Raw genomic sequence first — 21,985 nt, forward strand, 5'->3', positions numbered from 1 at the left:
ATGATAATTAAAGTTCTATGAAACGTTTACTGAGTATATAGTTTTTCTGTGTATATAGAGTTATATTAACTGGTATTCCTTATAGACCTAAAAATAATGCCTTTCAGTAAATTCTTAGTGGACACCAGTGTTTTCACATATGCTTCTTAGTCATTCAGTCATTTGTTATTTTTACCCTATCTGCAATAAAAACGAACAGAAATTTCTGAAATTATTTTAAATGTGTAAGCTTGTAAGGGAGTAAGGAATGATACTAGGGCTCAAAAACAAAGCATTCCGTTTCACTTCCATTTAGGATATAGAAAGCTGCAAGAGAACATCACTTTCATTCTAATAACAGTAGGTTATCCCCAAAATCCACACAGTCATAACTTCTTGAGCACATCAGAGCTGGTCACAAGGCAGCCAAGTGAGCTGAATTCACAAGACCCCTCTGAGGATAGATGGGACGGAGGAACACTGACTTGGTAGAGCATAGGAGGAAGAGGTGCCCACCACAAAAAGTAGTTAGCAGTATCAGCTAAGATCTTAACAAATTTTTAAAGGGTGGCTGTGGGCTAGCACAATTTATGTGTTTAGGATAGCTTGTAGGTTAGACACAGAGGAGCTTTGCATCCATTTGCAAGCTCTTTTCCATACGTCTCCACTGTTTGCTCTGTGAGATAGACTGGGGGACAAGGCAGGAGATTGGAGAGCATCTCTCTTGATGATAAAGGTGTGGTACTGATGAGCTGCTGCTGAGGGACAGGAGCCAACTCTGCCCATTTTCTGAAAACCTTCTCCTTTATGAAGCAAAAGTCTAAGCTGCGGAGGGAGAAGCAGTGAACTTTCCTGCTTCTACAGCCCAGGTGAAGTGCCATTGCTTCGGTGGGTGTGATAGGAGCAAAACCCACTTGCCTCTGGAAGGGAGGTAGAAAACCCTCACTCGTCCAGAACCATGCAAAGATCACTTACTTCTGGGAGAAAGGTGGGAGCATAAGCCTTTTGACACTAGGGGCTGGGTGTGGAAGGCAGGAGATGTTAGACCTAGGACCCTGCACTGATAAAAAGCAGAGGTCTGCCACCAGTGGGGATAGGGCAAGAAACTTGACCCTGGCAAAGGTTCCCCTCCCACACCCCAAGATACAAAGTTATAGGACAGGAACACTGAAAAAGTTACATTCCTGAGGCCCAGGCTCAAAGACCCTGCCCAAGATGAGGCTGGACCAAGATATCTGAGAATCCTCTATATCCACCATTAACCTAGTGTGTAGTAACAAGCAACAGTTGTCCTACTAGAGAAGGGACAAGAGTGTGGAGAGAGACTCCCTGCTGAAAACTGAGGGTAGAGCAGGAACACTGAGGAAAACCCTTTGGCATCTGAGGCTGCACGTTAAACAAAAGGTAATAGTGGCCCACTATTGGAGGTTTGAAACCTGTGGTGCTGTGATTGCCATAGCAACAAAAATCCTCAAACGCAGCCCCATTGCTAACTAGACTTACTACTCAACCCCCTGTACTTAACAGCTTAGCAGAGGAGGAATGTTCATTTCTGAGCATAAATACTATTACCTCTATTGTCACTGAATATCCAGCATTCAACATTTCAAAATCAAAAATTTCTGGGCACACAAAATAAGGAAACTTACCAAAACATAAAACAACAACAGGTCTAGTGTCAGAGAAGGCCCAGATATTGGAAATATTAGGGAATTTAAAGTAACTGTGATTTATATGGTAAAATATCCACTGAAAAAACAACATGCCTGGATGTATAGGGCATTTCAACAGAGAGAGGATCTATAAAATAATCAAATGAAAATGCTAGAAATAGGCAGGTGTGGTAGCTCATGCCTGTAATCCCAGCACTTTGGGAGATCGAGGCAGGCGGATCACCTGAGGTCAGGAGTTCGAGACCAGCCTGACCAACATGGAGAAACCCTGTCTCTACTGAAAATACAAAATTAGCCGGGCGTGGTGGTGCATCCCTGTAATCCCAGCTACTCAGGAGGCTGAGGCAGGAGAATCACTTGAACCCGGGAGGCGGAGGTTGCAGTGAGTAGAGATCGCGCCATTGCAGTCTAGCCTAGGCAACAAGAGCGAAACTCTGTCTCAAAAAAAAAAAAAAAAGAAAGAAAAGAAAAAGAAGAAAATGCTAGAAATAAAAATGATATCTAAGATGAAGCATTTCTTCAATGGACTTATCAGCAGTTTGAACATGTCTGGTGAAAGAATCCATGAACTTGAAAATAGAAATTATCCAAACTGAAACATAGAGATAGAAAATAGAAATTATCCAAACTGAAACATAGAGATAGAAAAGAGTGAAAAATTAGAAGAGAACATCCAATGGCTTTGAGACAGCATAAAAAGATATAATATATGTGCGATCGGCATCTCAGAATGAGAAAAGAGAAACGAGAAGGAAGAATTATTTAAAGAAATACTAGCCAGGACAAAGCATAGATCTAAGAAGACCAGAGGACTCCAAGCAGAATAAATGCATGGGAGCACACGCGCGCGCGCACACACACACACCCTCTCCCCTAGACACATCATAAACTGCTGAAAATAAAAAAGGGATAATCTTGGAAGTAGCCAGAGACAAAGGTGACCATTGAACAGACTTCTGATCAGAAACTATGTCGTCTAGAGGACAAAAGAATATCATATTAAAAGTACTGAAAGTGAAAAGCAAAAATTAAAAAGTCAACTGGAATATATACCCAGTTAAAATATCTTTCCAGGACGAAGATAAATTGGCTTTTTTAGATAAACAGAAATTGAAAGAATTAATTATATCAAATCTATACCGCAAGAAATGGTAAAGGAAATTTTTTTTTTTTTTTTTTTTTTAAAAAGATGGAGTTTTACTCTTGCTGCCCAGGCTAGAGTGCAATGGCATGATCTTGGCTCACTGTAACCTCTGCCTTCCGGGTTCAAGCAGTTCTCCTGCGTCAGCTTCCCAAGTAGCTGGGAACAGGTGCAGGCACCTGCTGCCATGCCCAGCTAATTTTTATATTTCAAGTAGCAACAGAGTTTCACCATGTTGTCTAGGCTGGTCTTGAACTCCTGATCTCAGATGATCCACCCCCAAAAGTGCTGGGATTACAGGTGTGAGCTACCGCACTCGGTTGTAAAGGAAATTCTTTAGGTGAGAGTAATGTGATACCAGATGGAAATTGATTTACATGAATAAATGAAGAGCACTGGAAATGGTAAAAATTAGGGTAAATGTAAAAGAAATAACAATTCTACACAAATTCATTCAGAAAATAAAGGAGGAGGTAAGAACTTTCTGATAAACTTTCAGGCCAAACATTACCCTGATGTATATATACTCATGAGCATAGATGCAAACACCCAAAAAATGAGAAATCAAATCCAACAATATATCAAAAGGATGATAATACATTATGACTAGTCAGAGTTTATCTCAGGAATTCAAGATTGTTTCAAAATTTAAAAACTAATCAGTATAAATCATCTTATCAGAAAACTAAAAAAGGAACACCACCATCTAATCTCAGTAGATTTAGAAAAAGTATATGACAAAATCCAACAACTATTTCTGGAAAAAAAAATCTTAGCCTGGTGTGATGATGCACACCTGTAGTCCCAGTTATTAGGAGGCTGAGGCAGGAGGATCTCTTGAGCCCAGCAGTTTGAGTCTAGTCTAGGCAAGACAGTGAGACTGTGTCTTAAAATTAGGCCTGTTGTGGTGGCTCTTGCTTGTAATCCCAGCACTTTGGGAGGCCGAGGCAGGTGGATCATGAGGTCAGGAGTCGAGACCAGCCTGGCCAACATGGTGAAACCCTGTCTCTACTAAAAATAGAGAAATTAGCTGGGTATGGTGGTGGGCATCTGTAATCCCAGCTACTTGGGAAGCTGAGGCAGGAGAATGGCTTGAACCCGGGAGGTGGAGGTTGCAGTGAGCCGAGATTGTGCTACTGCATTCCAGCCTGGGTGACAGAGCGAGACGCCATCTCATAAATAAATAAATAAATAAATAACCCCACAACTCAGTAAACTAGGAATAGATGGGAGCTTCCTCTGTGAGAAACCTATAGTTTCACTTAAAGGTGAAAGACTTTTTCCTAAGATCAGGAAAAGGCCAAATGTGTCTGCTCTTACCACTTTTGTGTAACAGTATACTGGACATTCTAGCCAGTAGAGTAAGGCAACAAAAAGATAAAACATTCACATTGCAGAGAAATAAGTAAAGCTGTCTTTTTTTCTCAGATAACGTTATCATACGTAGGAACCTACAAAAGAAAAATACTGGAACTTCCAAGCGAGTATAGAAAGGTTGTGGGATACAATATCAATGTACAAAAATCAATTGCATTTCTACAAACCAGCAACCAACAATTGGAAATTGAAGTTTCTCTTAAACTATCAAAATAGCATTAAAATATGTAGTACTTAGAGAGAAATCTGGTAAATGTTACATAAGATCTATAAACTGAAAACTATAGAACATTTCTGAGAGGAAATAATGAGAGAACTAAGTGAACTGAAATGTAGATCATATTCATGGATCAGAAGACTCAATATTGTTAAGATGTCAGTTTGCCCCAGATCAATGCATATGTTTAATGCAAAATAATCAAAATTCAAGTAGGTTAGATTTTTGTAGGAAATGACAGACTAATTCTAAGATTAATATGAGACTGTAAAGGACCTAGAATAGCCAAAACAACTTTGAAAAATAGGAACAAAATTGGAGGACTTATATTACCTGATTTCAATACATAATATATAGCCACAGCAATTAATACTGTATGATTGGTGTAAAGACAGATAAAGTAATCAATGAGACATAGAGAAAGTTTAAAAAATCTACACCTACCTCACAAATTGTCAGTTTGTTTTTGACACAGGGGCAAAGGCAATTCATTATAGAGAGGATAGGCTTTTCAAAAAATGATGCTAAAACAGTTTGAAAAATAAATCCATGCCTTGCTCCATATGCAAAAGATAAAATAGATCATAGACCTAAATGTTAAAGACTGAAATTATTAAAACTTCTAGAGGAAACAATAAGAGAAAATCTTTGTGACCTTGGGTTAGGTAAAAGTTTCTTACATATGACTCTAGAAGCATGATCCTTAGAAGAAAAATTTGATAAATTAGATCTGTTCTTCAGAAGACACTATTAAGTGAATGAAAAGTCAGAATGGGAGAAAGTATTTATAAATCACATAGATGACAAAGGACATGTGTTCGGCATACATAAAGAACTTCTCAAAACACGATAATAAAACAACCCAATTTTTAGAAATATGGAAAAATTTTTAAGATGCTTCACCAAAGAACATTTGCAGATGGCCAGTAAACATAAGAAAAGATGTTCAACATCATTAGTCATTAGGAAAATGCAAGTAAGTCTCCAACACACTTGTTAAAATATCTGTACTAACAATAACAAAAAAAACCCAAAAACAACAATTGACCATACAAAGTATTGTGGAAGATTGTGGAGCAACTCAAACTCCCTTACACTGTTGGTGGGAATGTAAAATGGCACAACAACTTTAGAAAACAGGTTCTCAAAAATTTAAACATACATCTACTATATTACTCAGCTATTTAACTCCTAAGGATTCAGAGAAAATGAAGCATCTTTTCATATAAAGTCTTATACATGGATGTTCATTGCAGCTTTGCTTGCTATAGCTAAAACTGGAAACAACCCAAGTATCAGTCAACCGTTGATGGGTAAGTCAATTGTGGTATAACCATTCAGTGATATAATGCTCTGTACATATTCTGGTTATGTGTTGAAATTTCTTCTTCCACTCTGTGGCTCCTCCTGATGTTTTAGATTTTATTTTGTAAACAACATGATTGGATTTTATTTTTTAATCCAATCTCACACTGTATTTTAATTAGAATATTTTCCCATTTACATTTAATGTAATTGCTTAGGTCATCTTATAATTTGCTTTTTTGTTTTGCCAACCGCTCTATGTTTCTATTTCTCTTATTTATTTTATTTGAATTGATTAAGTAGTTTTATTATTCCACTTTCCCCCTCTTCTGTTAGCTTGGAAGTTACAGACTCTTACTTTTCTTGTGTTAGTGACCTTAGACATTACAAAAAGGACATATTATCAAAGTCAAATTTCACTGGTGTTTTTACTGTCTTCCCAGATAATAATACAAGAAGAACCTTACAGTTCTCTATTTAATCCTCTTCTGACTTATATGTTATTGTTGCTAGCTATTTTATTTATCTATTTCAGGTCTCCTAGATATTGTTGTTTTATCTAACCAATATCTATTTAGATTTACCCACATATCTATCATTTTTTTATTACCTATAGTATTTCCATTTGGAATCTTCTTTTTTTTTCTGCCTGAAGAACACCTTTTAGTATTCAGTACAAGTCTGCTGGTAACAAATTATCTTTGTTTTTGTCTGTTTGAAAATGTCTTCCACATGCATTTTAAATAGATGTTTTTATTAGCATAGGATTTTACACTGTGTATCTGTAGATTTCTAGAAATATGGAAGCATATTTATGGCTTCTTGACTCTGTGGCTTATTTTCTTTGGCCAATTTTGGAAAATTCTCAGATATCTTTTTACATGTGCCTCTGCCTAATCTTCTCTCTCTCCTCCTTCTAAGACTCCAATTTCATATATATTAGATATTTTTATAGTATTTCCATGTCCTTTATCTTCTTTTTTTCATTTCCATCCTTTTTTGTTTGTGATTCATCGATGTTTTATTCGAATACACCTTCTGTCTCACTAATTCATCTGTATCTAACCTGATTTTTATTTTGATTATTGTATTTGTCTAGTCTAGAATTTCCACTTAGCTCTTTAAAATCTGCCATGTTTTTTATATCTTAGAGAATTCTCTGTTGAAATTCTCAATTGTATCTTTTATCCTCTTGAACCATGTATGTATCATATAGCACCAGTACCTGGAGCTCCTTTTGGTATGTGTATATTTTGTATTTTTTCTGCTTATTATATTATCTCCTCCTGTGTGTTGAAATTATTGATTATGTGCTTGGTCTTGTATTTGACAAACCTTTTGTAGAAATAGTTTGAGGCCTAGGATGATATCTTTCTCATGAAAGGAATATGTTTTCTTCTGGCAGACACCTAACTGCACTAGCAGTAGAGTCTTACTTAACCTGATTTCAGGTACTGGATGATTTGAAGCTGGGCTTCAAATTGTTGGTGTGACATTATGTTTATAGTAGCAGTAGCAGGATGGTGGAGCTTACATTCTAACTACACTGTTAATTCTGTACCTAAAATTGTAATAACAGCTAACAGCGAGAAGTACAAGATGCTCTAAGAGCACCTAATAACAGGTAATCTCCTCTGGGGTGTTAGAGAAGGCTTTGCTGAGAAGTGACAGTTGACATGTATGAAGAGAAATAATTAGACGAAGGGCAAGATAAGGGCAGATAGGAAAGCAGACATTCCCAGCATTGAGAAGGAAAGAGAAGCATGCAGATTGAATGCAGATTCAAAGAACTGAGAGAAAATCAGTGTGCCTAGAGCATAAAGCAAGAGGAGTTGCTGAGACAGTGAAAAAGCCCAAATTATGCAGATCCTTAGGTGCATTATGTAAGGGAATATTCAAATTACGGTTTTAAATGCTTTGAAATCTCATGCTGACTGTAAAGTCAAAAATGAATCAGAAAAGAGTGATGTAGGATGGAATGGAAGGGATGTAGTGGGTGAGGATCACTTGGAATCTGTTACCCTTACCTGAGCAAACCTTCAAAATAGCTTGGATTAGGGTGGAAGTAGTCTGGTTGGAGAGGTGGACGGATTAAAGAAATAAATAACAAAACCAGGACTATGTGAGCAATAAAAAACCAATAGTATCAAGGATAACTCCTGAAATCTTGGTTTGTAAACCAGGTGGGTAACAGTGGCACACACTAAGATAGGAGACTAGAGAAAGCCCACATTAGGACAAGAGACTGGAGGAGGCCCAGGTGTCCAAGGAAATACCATGAGCTCAATTTTGAACTTGTTGCCTTTGAGACACCTTTGAGACATCCGAAGTAGAGATTGCAGAGAGTTGTATATACAGATCTGATACTCTGAACAGGTCTGCCAATAAAAAAGTAAAATTTATACAGATTACATTTAAAGTCATTTGTGTGGAAGAGATTGTCTACAGAGAAAATGAAGACCAAAAGTGGAGAACTGCTATTGGAAACATAATTTTACACCAAGAAAATAAGGAAGCTTAAGAACTAGAAGTATAAATTGAGGACATATATCACAAGGGTTTTGGTAAAATATTTAATTTTAAGTTCCTGATTACTTCTAATGTATCGTTAGAAAACAATCAGTTGATCTATGTGGATGTGGAGATGGTGACAGGGTATGGTAGAGGGGTATGTGTGCTCAGAGAACCTATGCAGGTATATAAATAGAAATGTTGGGGTTAATCTCATTTTAAGATTAAATCAAGAAGGAATAATAACAGGAAAGGGAAAGGGAACTTCCTCTTTCAATAAAGGCAGACTAGGTAACTCTAATCAACTCTCTTGGCAAGGATAATTTTTAAAGCTGAACAAAACATAAAAATCATCTGCATACAAGCCTATTGAAAGTAACAAGGTAGTAAAATATTACCCTTCCAAGATCTAAGAGACAACAAATATCCAGAAAAGTGAACATGTAATTTGGGGCCTGCTTTGGGCCTGGGGGTATTTGCTGATTCTAGAAGAGGGTCTTGAGGGACTGAGAGCCTAAGTGACTTCTCTGACAGCCTTGCAAAGTCCCTGGTAAGCCCCTCTGCAGTAGGAATAAGGGCAATCCTGAATAGACTGTCCTTTGCAGGGGAGGACAGCCCAGCTTCAAATCATCTAGTACCTGAAATCAGGTTAAGTAAGACTCTACTGCTAGTGCAGTTAAGTGTCTGTACATTGTTAGTCCTGCTCATTGCTGCGTCTCTAGGTCTCTAGCACCTAGCAGCACAGTGCCTTGAACATAACTGAGCATTTGAGTGAGCGTATATAGTCAACAGGAATCACTCAAATGAAGAGATCCTTATCTTTGGCTTCTTTCCTATTTCCCAGAATACATAGTATGATGCTGGGACTTGAATGAAATTAAAATGATATTATCTTCAGAATTAGATTTTCTTTGGGCTACTTTTGAGAGAGATTAGGATAGAAGGTGAAAGTATTATGACTGACTTGGGGGGAAAAAAGTCCTGTTTCCTCTTGCTTATAGATATTTGCTAGACTTTCCATGGCTGCTTTTTTTCTAAGAGAACTGTGTATAATTTTTGGAAAAAATATTGAATTAATTAAATATTACTACAGTGAATCATTTGGAAGGAATGGTTCTTTATAGCTGTAACATCCATTAAAAAGATATTTCTTTGAAAAGCACATCCTTTCTTTGCAAAGTTTTGAATTGCAGGTTATTTACATATTTTAAGCCTAAATTATGAAATTCCTGTGATTCTAATTTATTATGTTTAAAAATGACTTAGCAGAGTACTGCAGCCAGAAGGCTCAGTTGCAAAACCGTGGTCTTTAAATTGATTTGTTTGTTTTGGTGTTCTTATGATTTTGCATGGCAGCATATTTTATTGTATATTTACAATAGTTACATGATACTTACTATTGGTATTTCCTTTATGGAAAGAGTTCTTAAGGATATTTTTATGTGTACCTCCTCATGAACCTTGCTAGTCACTGAAATACAAACTTAGGAATGGTAAAACATATCTCCCTTTGTTATTTCTGTTTATTGTCTTCACTTCATTTTCCCTCTCAGATTTTGATTTTCAGTGATCTCATCTAGTCCTTTACACCCTTTATTTTAGTGGTGGAATGTGGCAATCAGGGATAGGGAAAATAATGAGGTATAATCATTAAAGGTATCTTAGAACCTGGCATATTTCAATTATTCATATTTAACCTATTTGAAAGTCTTTTATAAATATGATTTTATAATGAAGAGGGCTGTTACACTATTATGTTAATTACTAAAAGCTCCCACATTTATAATCTTTAATACCCCAGATATTTTATATGTCCCAGATATTCAGTATTTTAATATAGAAGTCCCTATTATTCAATTTCAAAATAATCAATACTATCTCTAAAAATACACAGATATTGTGTAATTTTAGAGTTCCTTTACTTTTTACTAGCACTATTCATGATAAATATATTTTTCAGTTTTATTCAATAAGATTCTGTTCAGAATCTGTGAAACTTAAATACTTGCTCTTTTGGAGTAAGCCAATGATTTATTTAATGCTTTTCTATGTTGTGTATTGTAAGGAGAAATATCTTCCTGATGGATATAATACGGGCTTGTTGGAGACAGAGCTATTTCCCTCCCTGCAAGGAATGTATTATGTTGTTTTACAAAATGCTTTCTTGCACCACTCATGCTAACTAAAGAGCGAATTTAAACACAGACATGTTTACTATACTTTCCTTCCTTGAATGGGTACAGTTTTTAAAACTTGGAAATGTACCATTAACTCTTTTTTTTTTTTTTTTTTTTTTTGAGACGGAGTCTCGCTCTGTCGCCCAGGCTGGAGTGCAGTGGCCGGATCTCAGCTCACTGCAAGCTCCACCTCCTGGGTTTACACCATTCTCCTGCTTCAGCCTCCCGAGTAGCTGGGACTACAGGCGCCCGCCACCTCGCCCGGCTAAGTTTTTGTATTTTTTAGTAGAGACGGGGTTTCACCGTGTCAGCCAGGATGGTCTCGATCTCCTGACCTCGTGATCCGCCCGTCTTGGCCTCCCAAAGTGCTGGGATTACAGGCTTGAGCCACCGCGCCCGGCGTACCATTAACTCTTAATGTCTCATTTCATTTTTGAGGAATTCAAGTTGGGATGCCAGCCGTACTATAGTAATGTAAGAGGAATGGTAACTGGCATTAAGGCATGCACTTAAGCAATAGAGGAATTTACTTTTCAGTGTCTTCCAAGGTCCATGAGGATGCACACTTATTTATCCAGAGAGTATGGATCTCACGTATGTTTGTCCAGAGGGTGTGACTCTGTGGAGGAGAACACTTACTGGTAAGTATTGAACTCTTATTGTATTATGTTTCAGAAAAATATGTTTAGAAAATCAGTTGATTTTTAGCAGTGATGAAATCTCTTAGTCTGTGCTGGTTTCTTAACAGTGGACAGTCCCAGATGTTGAAGTCAGCACAACAAGAGAAAAACCCAAATCCTGATAAGACTTGAGGATTTTTCGAAAATTAAATGCAAAATAGTTGGGGCAAATGTTGCTGCGGGAGTCAAGACTAAGTAATACAGTAAGAAGATATGAAGTTGGAGAGCTTCTCATGTTCTTCTTTTGTATAAAGTTTGCATACGTACAAAACCCAGGACTTTAATGACTTTAAGAGGGGGCAGAATTGCATCTCTTGGAATTTAACAGACTCATGTGAACTGGAATGTACATTGTGGCCCTCACAATTGATTTTAATATTTCTTTGCAAAGTCCTTTCTGTTTCTAAATAAAAGCTGTGCCTTCTGAAACCTGTAAGTGATGTATACTGGCCACATCAAATCTTTTAAAAGTGTTTTCCAAACCCAAAATTGTTAGTGTGGAACAAATGTTTCTTTTGGGAACACTAAAACAAAGGGATATGGGAGGATTGATTTCAGAGACCAATTGCTGCTTCTGCTTTATACTCTAACATTCTTACCCTCTTTCTCTCAGCCAAGAACTCTTATGATATGTAATTGGCTTTTGGTTGAAAAAACATGTAAAATAATGTTTTTGTGTGTGATACAAAAGTTTAGAATAAAACAAAAACAGCCACTCTAATATGTGGTAGGTTTTCTGGCAATTAACCATAGCACATAGATATTTGCCACAGGAAATGCCACTGCCAGATCTTCCACACCATGACATGAAGGCTTAGCATTGTTTTAAGTCATGCCTTAATAAATGATGAATGGAAGTGCAGAGTCCGTGAGTAAGAATTCAGTGCTTAGGAGTGTTTTTGGCATCTGGTAGACAATTGTTTGTTAGAGTTGCCAGTTATTAGCTCGCTGGCCTTTATCAAAGTGCTTTACTATTTTGTTTCTTCTGCTGTAGATATCCCTGTGTTATCTCCTATTGTGATGACTGGCAGTGTCCCACTGTGCTAAATCAAGAAGACTGGATATATAGGTCCAAATCATGGTTATGGAGATGTTAGGGTGGAAGACAGCAGTGTGGACATGATAGAAAGAGGATTGAGAATACATTTCTATGTGATCCATTTTTGCTTTGCCATCTGTCTAATTCTGCCAGTTCCTAATCTTTAGGACTCACCTCAAAATCTCTTGAAGCCACTTTTTAGAAGATGTGCAAAATGTGTGTGTAGGGAGAGAGCATCAAGAGCAGAAAGAGTAGGTGAGAGGGTAAGAGATATTTAGTCACCCAGCAGCTGCTTACTGAATGCCTGCTGTGTGCTAGGAGATGGGGATACATGAAGCTTGTGGTCCAGTTGTGAAAGATAGGCCATAAACAAATAAACATGTTGTATATTGGATGATAGTAATGAATAAACTGGTAAAGGCGGGTAGTGAGAGCTGGGGTAAGGAGATGAACTCAACTTGAAGTAGGGTCATCAGGGAAGGCCTCATTGAAAAGGTGGTATTTGAGTAGAGGCTTGAAAGAAGTAGGGGAGCCAGCTATATGGAAATCCAGGAAAAGGGGAACTGAGAACACATACTGTAAGTTGTTAAAAGGACTTTGACCTTTCCTTTGAGTGAGATGGAAGCCCATTGGAGAGTTTTGAGCAGAAAAGTGACATTATTTGACTGATTTCTTAAAATAATTCCTTAGGCTACAGTGTAGAGAATGGATAATAGAGGGACAGTGATGGAATCAGGGACTGATTAAAGGTTTTTTGAGTAATTGAGGCTGGAGAAGATGGTGACTTGGACTAGGGTGGCAACAGGAGAGGTGACTAGTGTTCAGATTCTGGATCTGTTTTGAAGGTAGACCCTTCAGGATTTATTGGCCTTTTGACTGTGGGGAGTGAGGGATTGAGAGGAGTTAAGGATGACCCCGTAGTTTTTGGGCTGAGCAGCTGGAAGGGCAGAGATGTCATTTACTATTTATCAGGATGAGGAAGATTACAGGAGGAGCAGGTTTTAGGGAGAGATCAGTAAAGGTGTGAGCAAATGAGATTCCAACTAGATATCCAAGGGTAATGTAGACAGAAGACAGTGGATATAAAATGGTAATTATTTAAATGTTCATTTTGCACAAGTTGATAAATCATAAAAGTTCTATTTAAATGATTTAAATCTCCATGAAGATGTTGCTATAATTCACATTTTATCGATTAGGAAATAATGCAGAAGGATTAATATTCCTAAGATCACTGATATGAAACTTTGTTTTATGACTAAGTTCCAGGTTCTACTGACTTTATTATATTATAAAATAGGCATAAAAGTGAAATTTTCATTATTGCCATAATTGATTAAACAAGTAATACTTCTAGTTGCCTTTACATTACACACACACACACACACCCCCACACACACACACACGCTCTCTCTCTCTCATAGAGAGGTATAGGTAATATCTTTGAGGCTTATGTAGAAAGATAGTTTTTTTGACCTTTCGGTGTGTTGAAAACATACTATAATGTAGGTTTTAATTTTGGATATACATTTTAAAATTCTTTAAATGGTAAATGGAGATGGCTATGAATATAATTAATTTTTAAAGCATATTCTTAAGAAAATTTCTTTTGAAAACAGTTTACTTCATGGTAATTTATGTTCTCTTCAGTTGTTTAAAGGCGAAATATATTTGCATACTCAAGTGTATTTTTAATAGTAGAATGTATGATGTTTATTTTTTGAAACACAAATACAAATAATGGAAACACATGTGATTGTCTGAGCTTTGACATTGTTCTAGGCAGGATGACAAACTGTCACAATCCAAACAGGAAAACAGAAATTAAAATCTATCAAAAGTTTCTACTCTGTTGCTTAAAGGTTTATGTACTCTTTATATTTTTTATTCAATAAAGTGATAGAAAGTTACTTTATCTTATAAAATCCTAAGACACTTAAATTTTGTGTAGTCTAATAAGTTAAATGATCAGGAGCAGATTAATATAGTTCTCTTCAATAAAGTAATAAGTACATATCCTTAAAGGTCTATATCTAATTTTGTGGAATATGACTATTTAGTTTCTATAACCTTGGATTTTAAAAAATTACAATTTGTGATCTCTCATCTATGTAAATAGAAAACTGTTTCTGATTATACAGGAAGCCCTACATGTTGCAGGAGTGGAAATGCAGTTAACGGCTGCGGTGTCATTTCTGACCATTCTGCAGGACGAATCAGTGTCAATTCATTCATATACCCACTCATTCCTCCAAGTCATTCTCCTGCATCTGGAGCACAGGGACACAGGTCAGGGGCTGGCATGCTTAATTATAGACTTATTGTTTTTTGTATATGACCATGATATTATATAAATACTGTTAGCCTGATGAGGATAACTGAGTAAGGCCATGCTGCCTAGGAGTTGAGCAGTGAAATGACTTAAAATAGCTATGGCTGTCTTCTTATAAAACCCACAAAATTTAATATCCTTGGAAACTGAAGACCCATTAATTCATCTTATGATTTATACTTTCTTCTTAGTTTTTTTCCTTTTCTAGCAGTCATGTTTATAGTTTGTACAATAAAACAGCAAACCTTGCTTTAAAGATATCTTACCAATACTATTTTTTTAAAAATATAAAAATTTTCTAGATGTTGACTGAGACAAAATAATAGAGAAACTTTTTAGAATAGTAATGAAAATAATTATTTCCATTTTATCATTAAGTGCTATTGTAACTATTAATGGATGAGTTGAAACTGAATTTGAAGTGAGACTTTTAATTTAGTACGTTTTATCTGTGTCAACCAGGTGTCAGCAATGCATGGCTGGAAACTCTTCTGTCTGTTATAGAAGTATTGCCAAAAGAAACCCTACGGCATGAGGTAATACTTTCATGGGATAAATACTAATGAGTAAGTCACTCTAAGGTTTTTTTTTTTTAAAGTTTTATTGTCAAAAATGGTTTTTAAAAAAGAAAGTTGTTTTTCATTTTGAATGTAACACGTGCACATTGTAGAAAATTTGAGAAATATAAAATATAGAAGGAAGAAAAAAGAATTTGTAGTTCTGTACTTGTCCACTTTTAAGGTCCTGATGTATTTCCTTTCAAATTTTTTTCCTATATATGGTTGCTGCTTGCCATATCAGTGATCATACTGAATTTATATATGGTTGTTTTTCATTTAGCATTACTTTCCTATATTATTTTAAACTCATTTGGTAGTAGCTGCAGAATATTTTACTTGTTAAACATTTAAGCCTGTTTTCAGGCTTATATTTTACTATTGAATAAGACATTAATGAACATTTCTGTAGAGCTCTTCCTGTTTTTCAGATAATTTATTTAATTGTAGCTTTCAAAAAGAAATTAATGGATCAGAGGGCATTAATATTCTTAAACTTTCTACTAACAATATGTGAAGATGCTCTTTTCCTGGACTTTTATCAGCAATAGTGTTTCTATTTAATGGGCTAAAAATGGAATTACATTTTAATTGGAATTTTAAAATTATTGTGCTGTTGAATATTTTCTCATATTTATATCAGTTTCTCTGTATTCCTTTGCAATTGTTTGATCCTATCCTTTAATCACTATTTATATGTGCTATTTACCTATTATGGTTGCCAATTCTTTGTTATACTTACAAGTATTATTCCCAACATGTTGTTTGCCTATTAATTTTCAACATTGAACAGCATACTCTTCCCTAAAGGTTTTAAATAAATTACAATGAGAGAAGAAGAAGAAAATGGAAAGGAAATGTATCCACTAATGAAAAGATTTTGTATTCTTTGAACATTATTTCTATATATATTTCTTTCCAAATATGTCATGATTGAAAAAAAGAGTCATCAGCCAATGAAATGTCCTCTACTGACTTCATTAAGTATCTTTGTCCTTTCTTTGTCTTCATAGTTTATGGTCCTATCACAATGCTTAAATATTGGCTTGAAAATGGGAAGATTTTCTAGTTATAAGGATGTTTGCATACTATCTGATGCCAAACATCTAGATGATTATGCATATTTAAATGTTGAACGTAATGTAGACATGTGATTTTTATATTTTTTGAAAAGCCATATGCTGTATAATGCAATTTTTACTCTAGAATACCATATTATTTAACATGTGGTTTCAAAGATTTTAGATATGTAATTCTAAACTTTTCACTTCTAAATTATCAATGCATATTCAGTAATTCCAGCTACTTTGAGAGGAAACAAGCCAGTTGACTATAAGAGTCATAGAATTTTAGAAATTAAAGAGATCTTAGTGGGACATATTCTAATTTCCATTTTAAATAGATGAGAAACTGGAGATTAGAAATAGCGAGATTATGGCCGGGCACGGTGGCTCACGCCTGTAATCCCAGCACTGTGGGACGCCGAGTCGGGTGGATCACAAGGTCAGGAGATCGAGACCATCCTGGCTAACACGGTGAAACCCCGTCTCTAGTAAAAATTAAAAAAAAAAAAAAATAAGCTGGGTGTGGTGGCAGGCACCTGTAGCCTCAGCTACTCGGGAGGCTCAGGCAGGAGAATGGCGTGGAACCCGGGAGGCGGAGCTTGCAGTGATCCCAGATCGGGCCACTGCACTCCAGCCTGGGCGACAGAGTGAGACTCCGTCTCAAAAAGAAAAAAAAAAAAAAAATTGAGAAATAGCGAGAGTATTTGGACAAACTAAAGAACTGGGACTGGAATCAGGGTCTGATCTTCATAGTTTTTTATAGTCTGTCAGGCTGTTGTAGTATTTGAGTGCCCAATATATACATAATGCAATATCAGACTTGGCTTATTGTATTCAAATGACATAATTATTTAATAGGATTTATTTGAAGCTATAATGTTTTTCATCCCATTAGGATAAATATAAAAATTAATCTATATGAAATAAAAATACATTTCAAGGTATTTAGTCATTAATTTGCTTTTTTCTTTTTAAAATATATATTTCAAAATTCTGCTTTTATCTGTGCATACAGAGCATTGTAAAATCACCATTAACTTTACTTCGGTTTTTTTCTAATTGTTTTAATTGCATAATTTGTAATTATCTTTACCTTAATAACTCAGAAGACAAAATAATCCAAGTTATTGAGTCATGAACCTCAAACTGTAATTCAGATTCTTTAAAAATATTTAGAACATTAAAATACTCTGAAGGAAATAGCTGACATGAGTGGCATGAATGTATAAAATTTTGTGAATTTTTTTCTCTGAATTTTCTCTTTAGATTTTGAATCCACTTGTTTCCAAGGCACAACTTTCCCAAACAGTCCAGTCTCGTTTAGTTAGTTGTAAAATTTTAGGAAAATTGACCAACAAATTTGATGCCCACACGTGAGTATTTGTGTGTAATTTTTGGTCTACTTTATTACATTGATTTAAAATGTATAATGACTGTATAACAATATATTTGTATTATTTCATACTGCATACAAATTTAGTTATCTTAACTATTTTAACTTTATAGAATTCTCGTGACAGAATTTACTTATTCAGATGCCTTTCTTTTCAATCTCATAACCTTTCAGAATTGATAAGCTAAACTATTTTCCTACTTCCTATCTTAATCTTCCCTATCTCATACCAAATGTAGTTTTGAGGATAAAATGGCATTACCTTATTGACTTTCAAAATGGGCAAACAGCATAAAGATAGAATTTCTGCTTTTATACACTGTTGTTGTGAATTTGTTATTTTGAATAATCTAACTTACTTTGAAGTTTTATGGAGCATGTGTATAATTCATGTGCTACTTCTTGCCTACTTATTAAATACCAGATGAAAAGAATGGAATGTTGTGTAACTGTGATACAAAAGTAAAGCTGAGGAATATTTTGGTTGATGGTTGCTAGACTCAGATATTCCACTGCTACAGCCTTTTATCCTAGCTATAGACATTTCAACTGCCAATCCAAAATTAACCATTATTTTTAAAAGACTGTGGTATACATAATTTACAAGTAGCTAATAACATCCAAATTTAATAAGTAGCTAATAACATCTAAATTTAATAACATATGTAAAATACATTGTAAAGTATTATTTTTTCTATTAAAGTACATTTGTTATTATTAAGGTGAGTTAAGATTTTATTGATAATTGTTTGGGAATATTATTCTGAAACACTCATTCATTTGCATGTTTCTTTTCTCCCTGACTTCAGCATTAAGCGAGAAATACTTCCTCTGGTAAAATCACTCTGTCAGGATGTAGAATATGAAGTTCGATCTTGTATGTGTCGGCAATTAGAAAATATAGCTCAGGGCATTGGGTAGGTATACTTTGAATTCCTTATGCCATTTCCATGAAAGCATGCCATCGAAAGGCTATATTTGATCTTTAAAAATGATCATAACAAGTACCTCCTCTATGTCTGGATTAAAAGAGATAAAGAGGAATGTGCTTAGCTTGGTGGTAGGTATTTGATTAATGTTAATTTCTTTTTTTCTTCTTAGTTGCTTAGTTATTATTCCAGACACCTAGATTCAGGAAATGAAAGATATCCCAATATAAACCATACTTGGAATATGTTTGACTGGCTATTCTTTGACTATATTATTGGGTCATTTCAGGTGGGATTGCAGTTGTCCCTCCATGTCCTTGGGGACTTGGTTCCAGGACCTCTTTTGGATACCAAAACCTGAGGATGCTCAAGTCTCTGATATAAAAGAGTGTAGTATTTCCATACGGCTTGTTTATATCCTTCCACATGTTTAAAATAATCTCTAGATGCTAATAATACCTAATATAATATAAATGCTATGTAAATAGTTATGCTGTATTGTTCAGAAAATAATGACAAGAAAAAAGTCTGTACATGTTCAGTAAAGAAGAAATTTTTTTTATTAATGTTTTCTATTCATGGTTGGTTAAATTCACAGATGCAGAACCTGCAGATGTTGAGGGCTGACTACACTCTAATGGAAGACTTTCTATAACTTCTGTGCAACTTCAGGCTTCCAATATTTGCTTTGTTACACTCCTTGTTTTATGGGTGCCTGAAGCTCCAGGAGGGACATAGCAGCCAGTCTCCTCAACCATAAGAACTGATATCATTTCAGTCTTAGAAGTATGATATTAAAGGGAGTCTTCCCTCAAAACCGTCTTGGGAAAGCTTTTCTTTTAAAAACAAGATTCAAAATTGGTGCAAAAATCATTGGAACCTCTCATTTTTAGCAGAAGTTGCTCTGATTTCATCTGGTTCTTTGTTTCACAAGCTAGGACAATCAGATTGTGGTCATTTGTACCTTTGTTAATTATTTATTTATTTATTTATTTATTTATTTATTTATTTATTTATTTATTTTTATTTATTTATTTTTGTTGAGACGGAGTCTCGCTCTGTCGCCCAGGCTGGAGTGCTGTGGCTGGATCTCAGCTCACTGCAAGCTCCGCCTCCCGGGTTTACGCCATTCTCCTGCCTCAGCCTCCCAAGCAGCTGGGACTACAGGCGCCCGCCACCTCGCCCGGCTAGTTTTTTTGTATTTTTTTTAGTAGAGACGGGGTTTCAGTGTGTTTGCCAGGATGATCTCGATCTCCTGACCTCGTGATCCGCCCGTCTCGGCCTCCCAAAGTGCTGGGATTACAGGCTTGAGCCACCGCGCCCGGCCCCTTTGTTAATTTTTTAAAATATCTGGACCAATATTTAAGGTTCTGAAAAGGCTTTTGAATGTCACACAGGGTATAGTAGAATGTCACACAGGGTATGGTAGTGTACTCTGTCCTGTGTCCACTCTTACTAAATAATATTTAAGTATTGTGTTGGAAGTTTACCACAATTAATGAAAGAGTTATTTGTTATGATTATTTTCATTTTTAATGCCCAGAAATAATTAAGTTGAATTTGCATCACTCTAACGTTTTAATAAAAAACTCTGTTTAAAGATTGAATGAAAATAACTTTTACTATAGAGATGAAATTATTTTTCTTAAACTATTTTCTTCCATTGTTAATAAATTCAAGGATTTCAGTAGGTATACAAATATATTCTGAGCAAAATTTATATGAAATAAATTTTTATGACTTTTGGATATGTTCTGTCACATTTTACTCTTTTACCTCCTCTGTCTACATCCTGTATTTGCCTAATGTTTGTGAACTACTGGTAATGTTAATATCTGTATCTGTATGACCGAGATCAATCTCTTGGAAACTTTTTTTTTTTTTTTGGCACTTCAATTGCTCAAGTCCTTGTCTTTGTGCTATGCTGTCTAATATGGTAGCCCCTGGTCACATGTGGCAATTTTAGTTTAAAATAAAGAAAATTAAAGAAAATTAAAGCTTTAGTTCCTCATTCATAATGAACTTATTTTAAAAAATGCTCAGTAGCCACATGTGGCTACCCTATTGAAGAACACAAATGATAAACATTTCCATCATTGGAGAAAGTTCTACTTGACAGCATTGTCTTAGAGTCGTTGAAATTTGCCCTGAATTTTTAAAAGTTTTCTACAGCTCTTAATAACTTTCTTGGACTCTATCAACATCTTATTTCAATTATAATTGATGCCATTTTCCATCTTGTACCCAAGAAAGCTACCCACATAATAAACCTCTCCTTTATCAAAGTGTTTGTCATTACAATGACACCTTATCATGAGGAATAAGCAGACACAAAGTGTTGAATAAGAACTATTTGTGACTGTCTTATAAATATTATATACTCCCTAAAAGCATTTATATTATATTTCATTCTTCTAGATAGGACACCTAGAGTAATATATCATCTTCTATATAGAAATTAGTTACCATAATGTCATGTATGAGGTGAATGGAAAAATAATTTATACCGTGAAATCTAGATAAAAATACATTATTTAGGTTTCTGCAGTTATTACTGATGAGTTTTTCTAATTAGTCCAGATATTTGCTGAAGTTGCTTAAAATGGAAAACTATATTATAATTTATAAAGTTTAATATAAACTCTTAGTTATTAAGATTTCTGTAGGTAACAATATTATGCTGGGGGAAGTGGGATTGATTTAAATCATTATGAAATTACTATTAATGTTTCTTATATGTATGATATCTTTTCCCCATAAGACTGAAAGCTTCTGGAGAGCAGAAACAGTATCTTTATGATTTTTCATATTTTCTGCAGCAACTAGCCCAGTCACTGGTTTTTAGTAAGTTCTTGCTACACATTTATTGATTTGATTTGTTTTCTTCTATTGCTTACTGTGCAGGACAGAACTTACAAAAAGCGTGGTGCTCCCTGAATTAATAGAACTTTCTAGGGATGAAGGCAGCAGTGTACGACTTGCAGCTTTTGAAACTTTGGTTAATCTGCTTGACATATTTGATACAGGTAAATCATGTGGATACATCTTTGCTTCTGAAAATAGTGTTTTTCTACATGTTTTATGTCACTAATCAGGAATAAAAGTAGATTTAGAATTTCTTATGTTAAGCCTCCCTTCCTCTCCCTCTTTTTATGATTCATTCTGTTTTGGTGTCTTCTTGGCTTTCACTTTTACCTCATGGTGTCGTAGTCCATTTTGTGTTGCTATAACAGAATACCTGAGACCAGGTAATTTATGAAGGAATTTATTTTGGCTCATATTTCTAGAGGCTGGGAAGTTCCAGATTAGGTAGTCCCATCTGACCTGTTTCTGATGAGAGCCTCATGCTGCCTCATAATGTGGCAGAGAAGTGGAAGGGGAAGCAGACCTGCAAAAGGGAGAGGGGAACAAAAGAAACTGACTTTGTAACAACCTGCTCTCCAGAGAACTAACCCAGTCCCACGAGAGCTAACCCAGTTCCTTGTGAAGGAGACCTCACTTAATACCACAGGAACTTCACCAGTCAACCCATGAGAGTGGAGCCAGTGGGTGGACCCATGCGACCCCACCTCTTAAAGATTTCACCATCCACTATTGCTGCACTGGGGCCA

The 21,985-nt window shown here is 35.5% G+C and overlaps 1 protein-coding gene across 6 annotated transcripts in view; it reads left to right on the forward strand.

Moving 5' to 3' along the window:
- Positions 1–21,985, forward strand: part of PPP4R4 (protein phosphatase 4 regulatory subunit 4) — a 108,385-nt gene that overhangs the window by 41,855 nt on the left and 44,545 nt on the right. For 2 of the 6 annotated variants that reach the window (XM_025392176.1, XM_025392177.1), the window contains exons 4-8: positions 14,241–14,388; positions 14,894–14,967; positions 17,319–17,425; positions 18,255–18,362; positions 21,279–21,400. In XM_025392176.1, the coding sequence (XP_025247961.1) occupies positions 14,241–14,388; positions 14,894–14,967; positions 17,319–17,425; positions 18,255–18,362; positions 21,279–21,400 (559 nt within the window). Of the gene's footprint in view, positions 1–10,917; positions 11,022–11,128; positions 11,497–14,240; positions 14,389–14,893; positions 14,968–17,318; positions 17,426–18,254; positions 18,363–21,278; positions 21,401–21,985 lie in introns of those variants that run through there. The other 4 variants (XM_025392178.1, XM_025392179.1, XM_025392180.1 and 1 more) reach the window with 4 other exon arrangements.

This window comes from Theropithecus gelada, chromosome 7b (genome assembly GCF_003255815.1).
Source record: "Theropithecus gelada isolate Dixy chromosome 7b, Tgel_1.0, whole genome shotgun sequence".
NCBI classification, from domain to species: domain Eukaryota; kingdom Metazoa; phylum Chordata; class Mammalia; order Primates; family Cercopithecidae; genus Theropithecus; species Theropithecus gelada.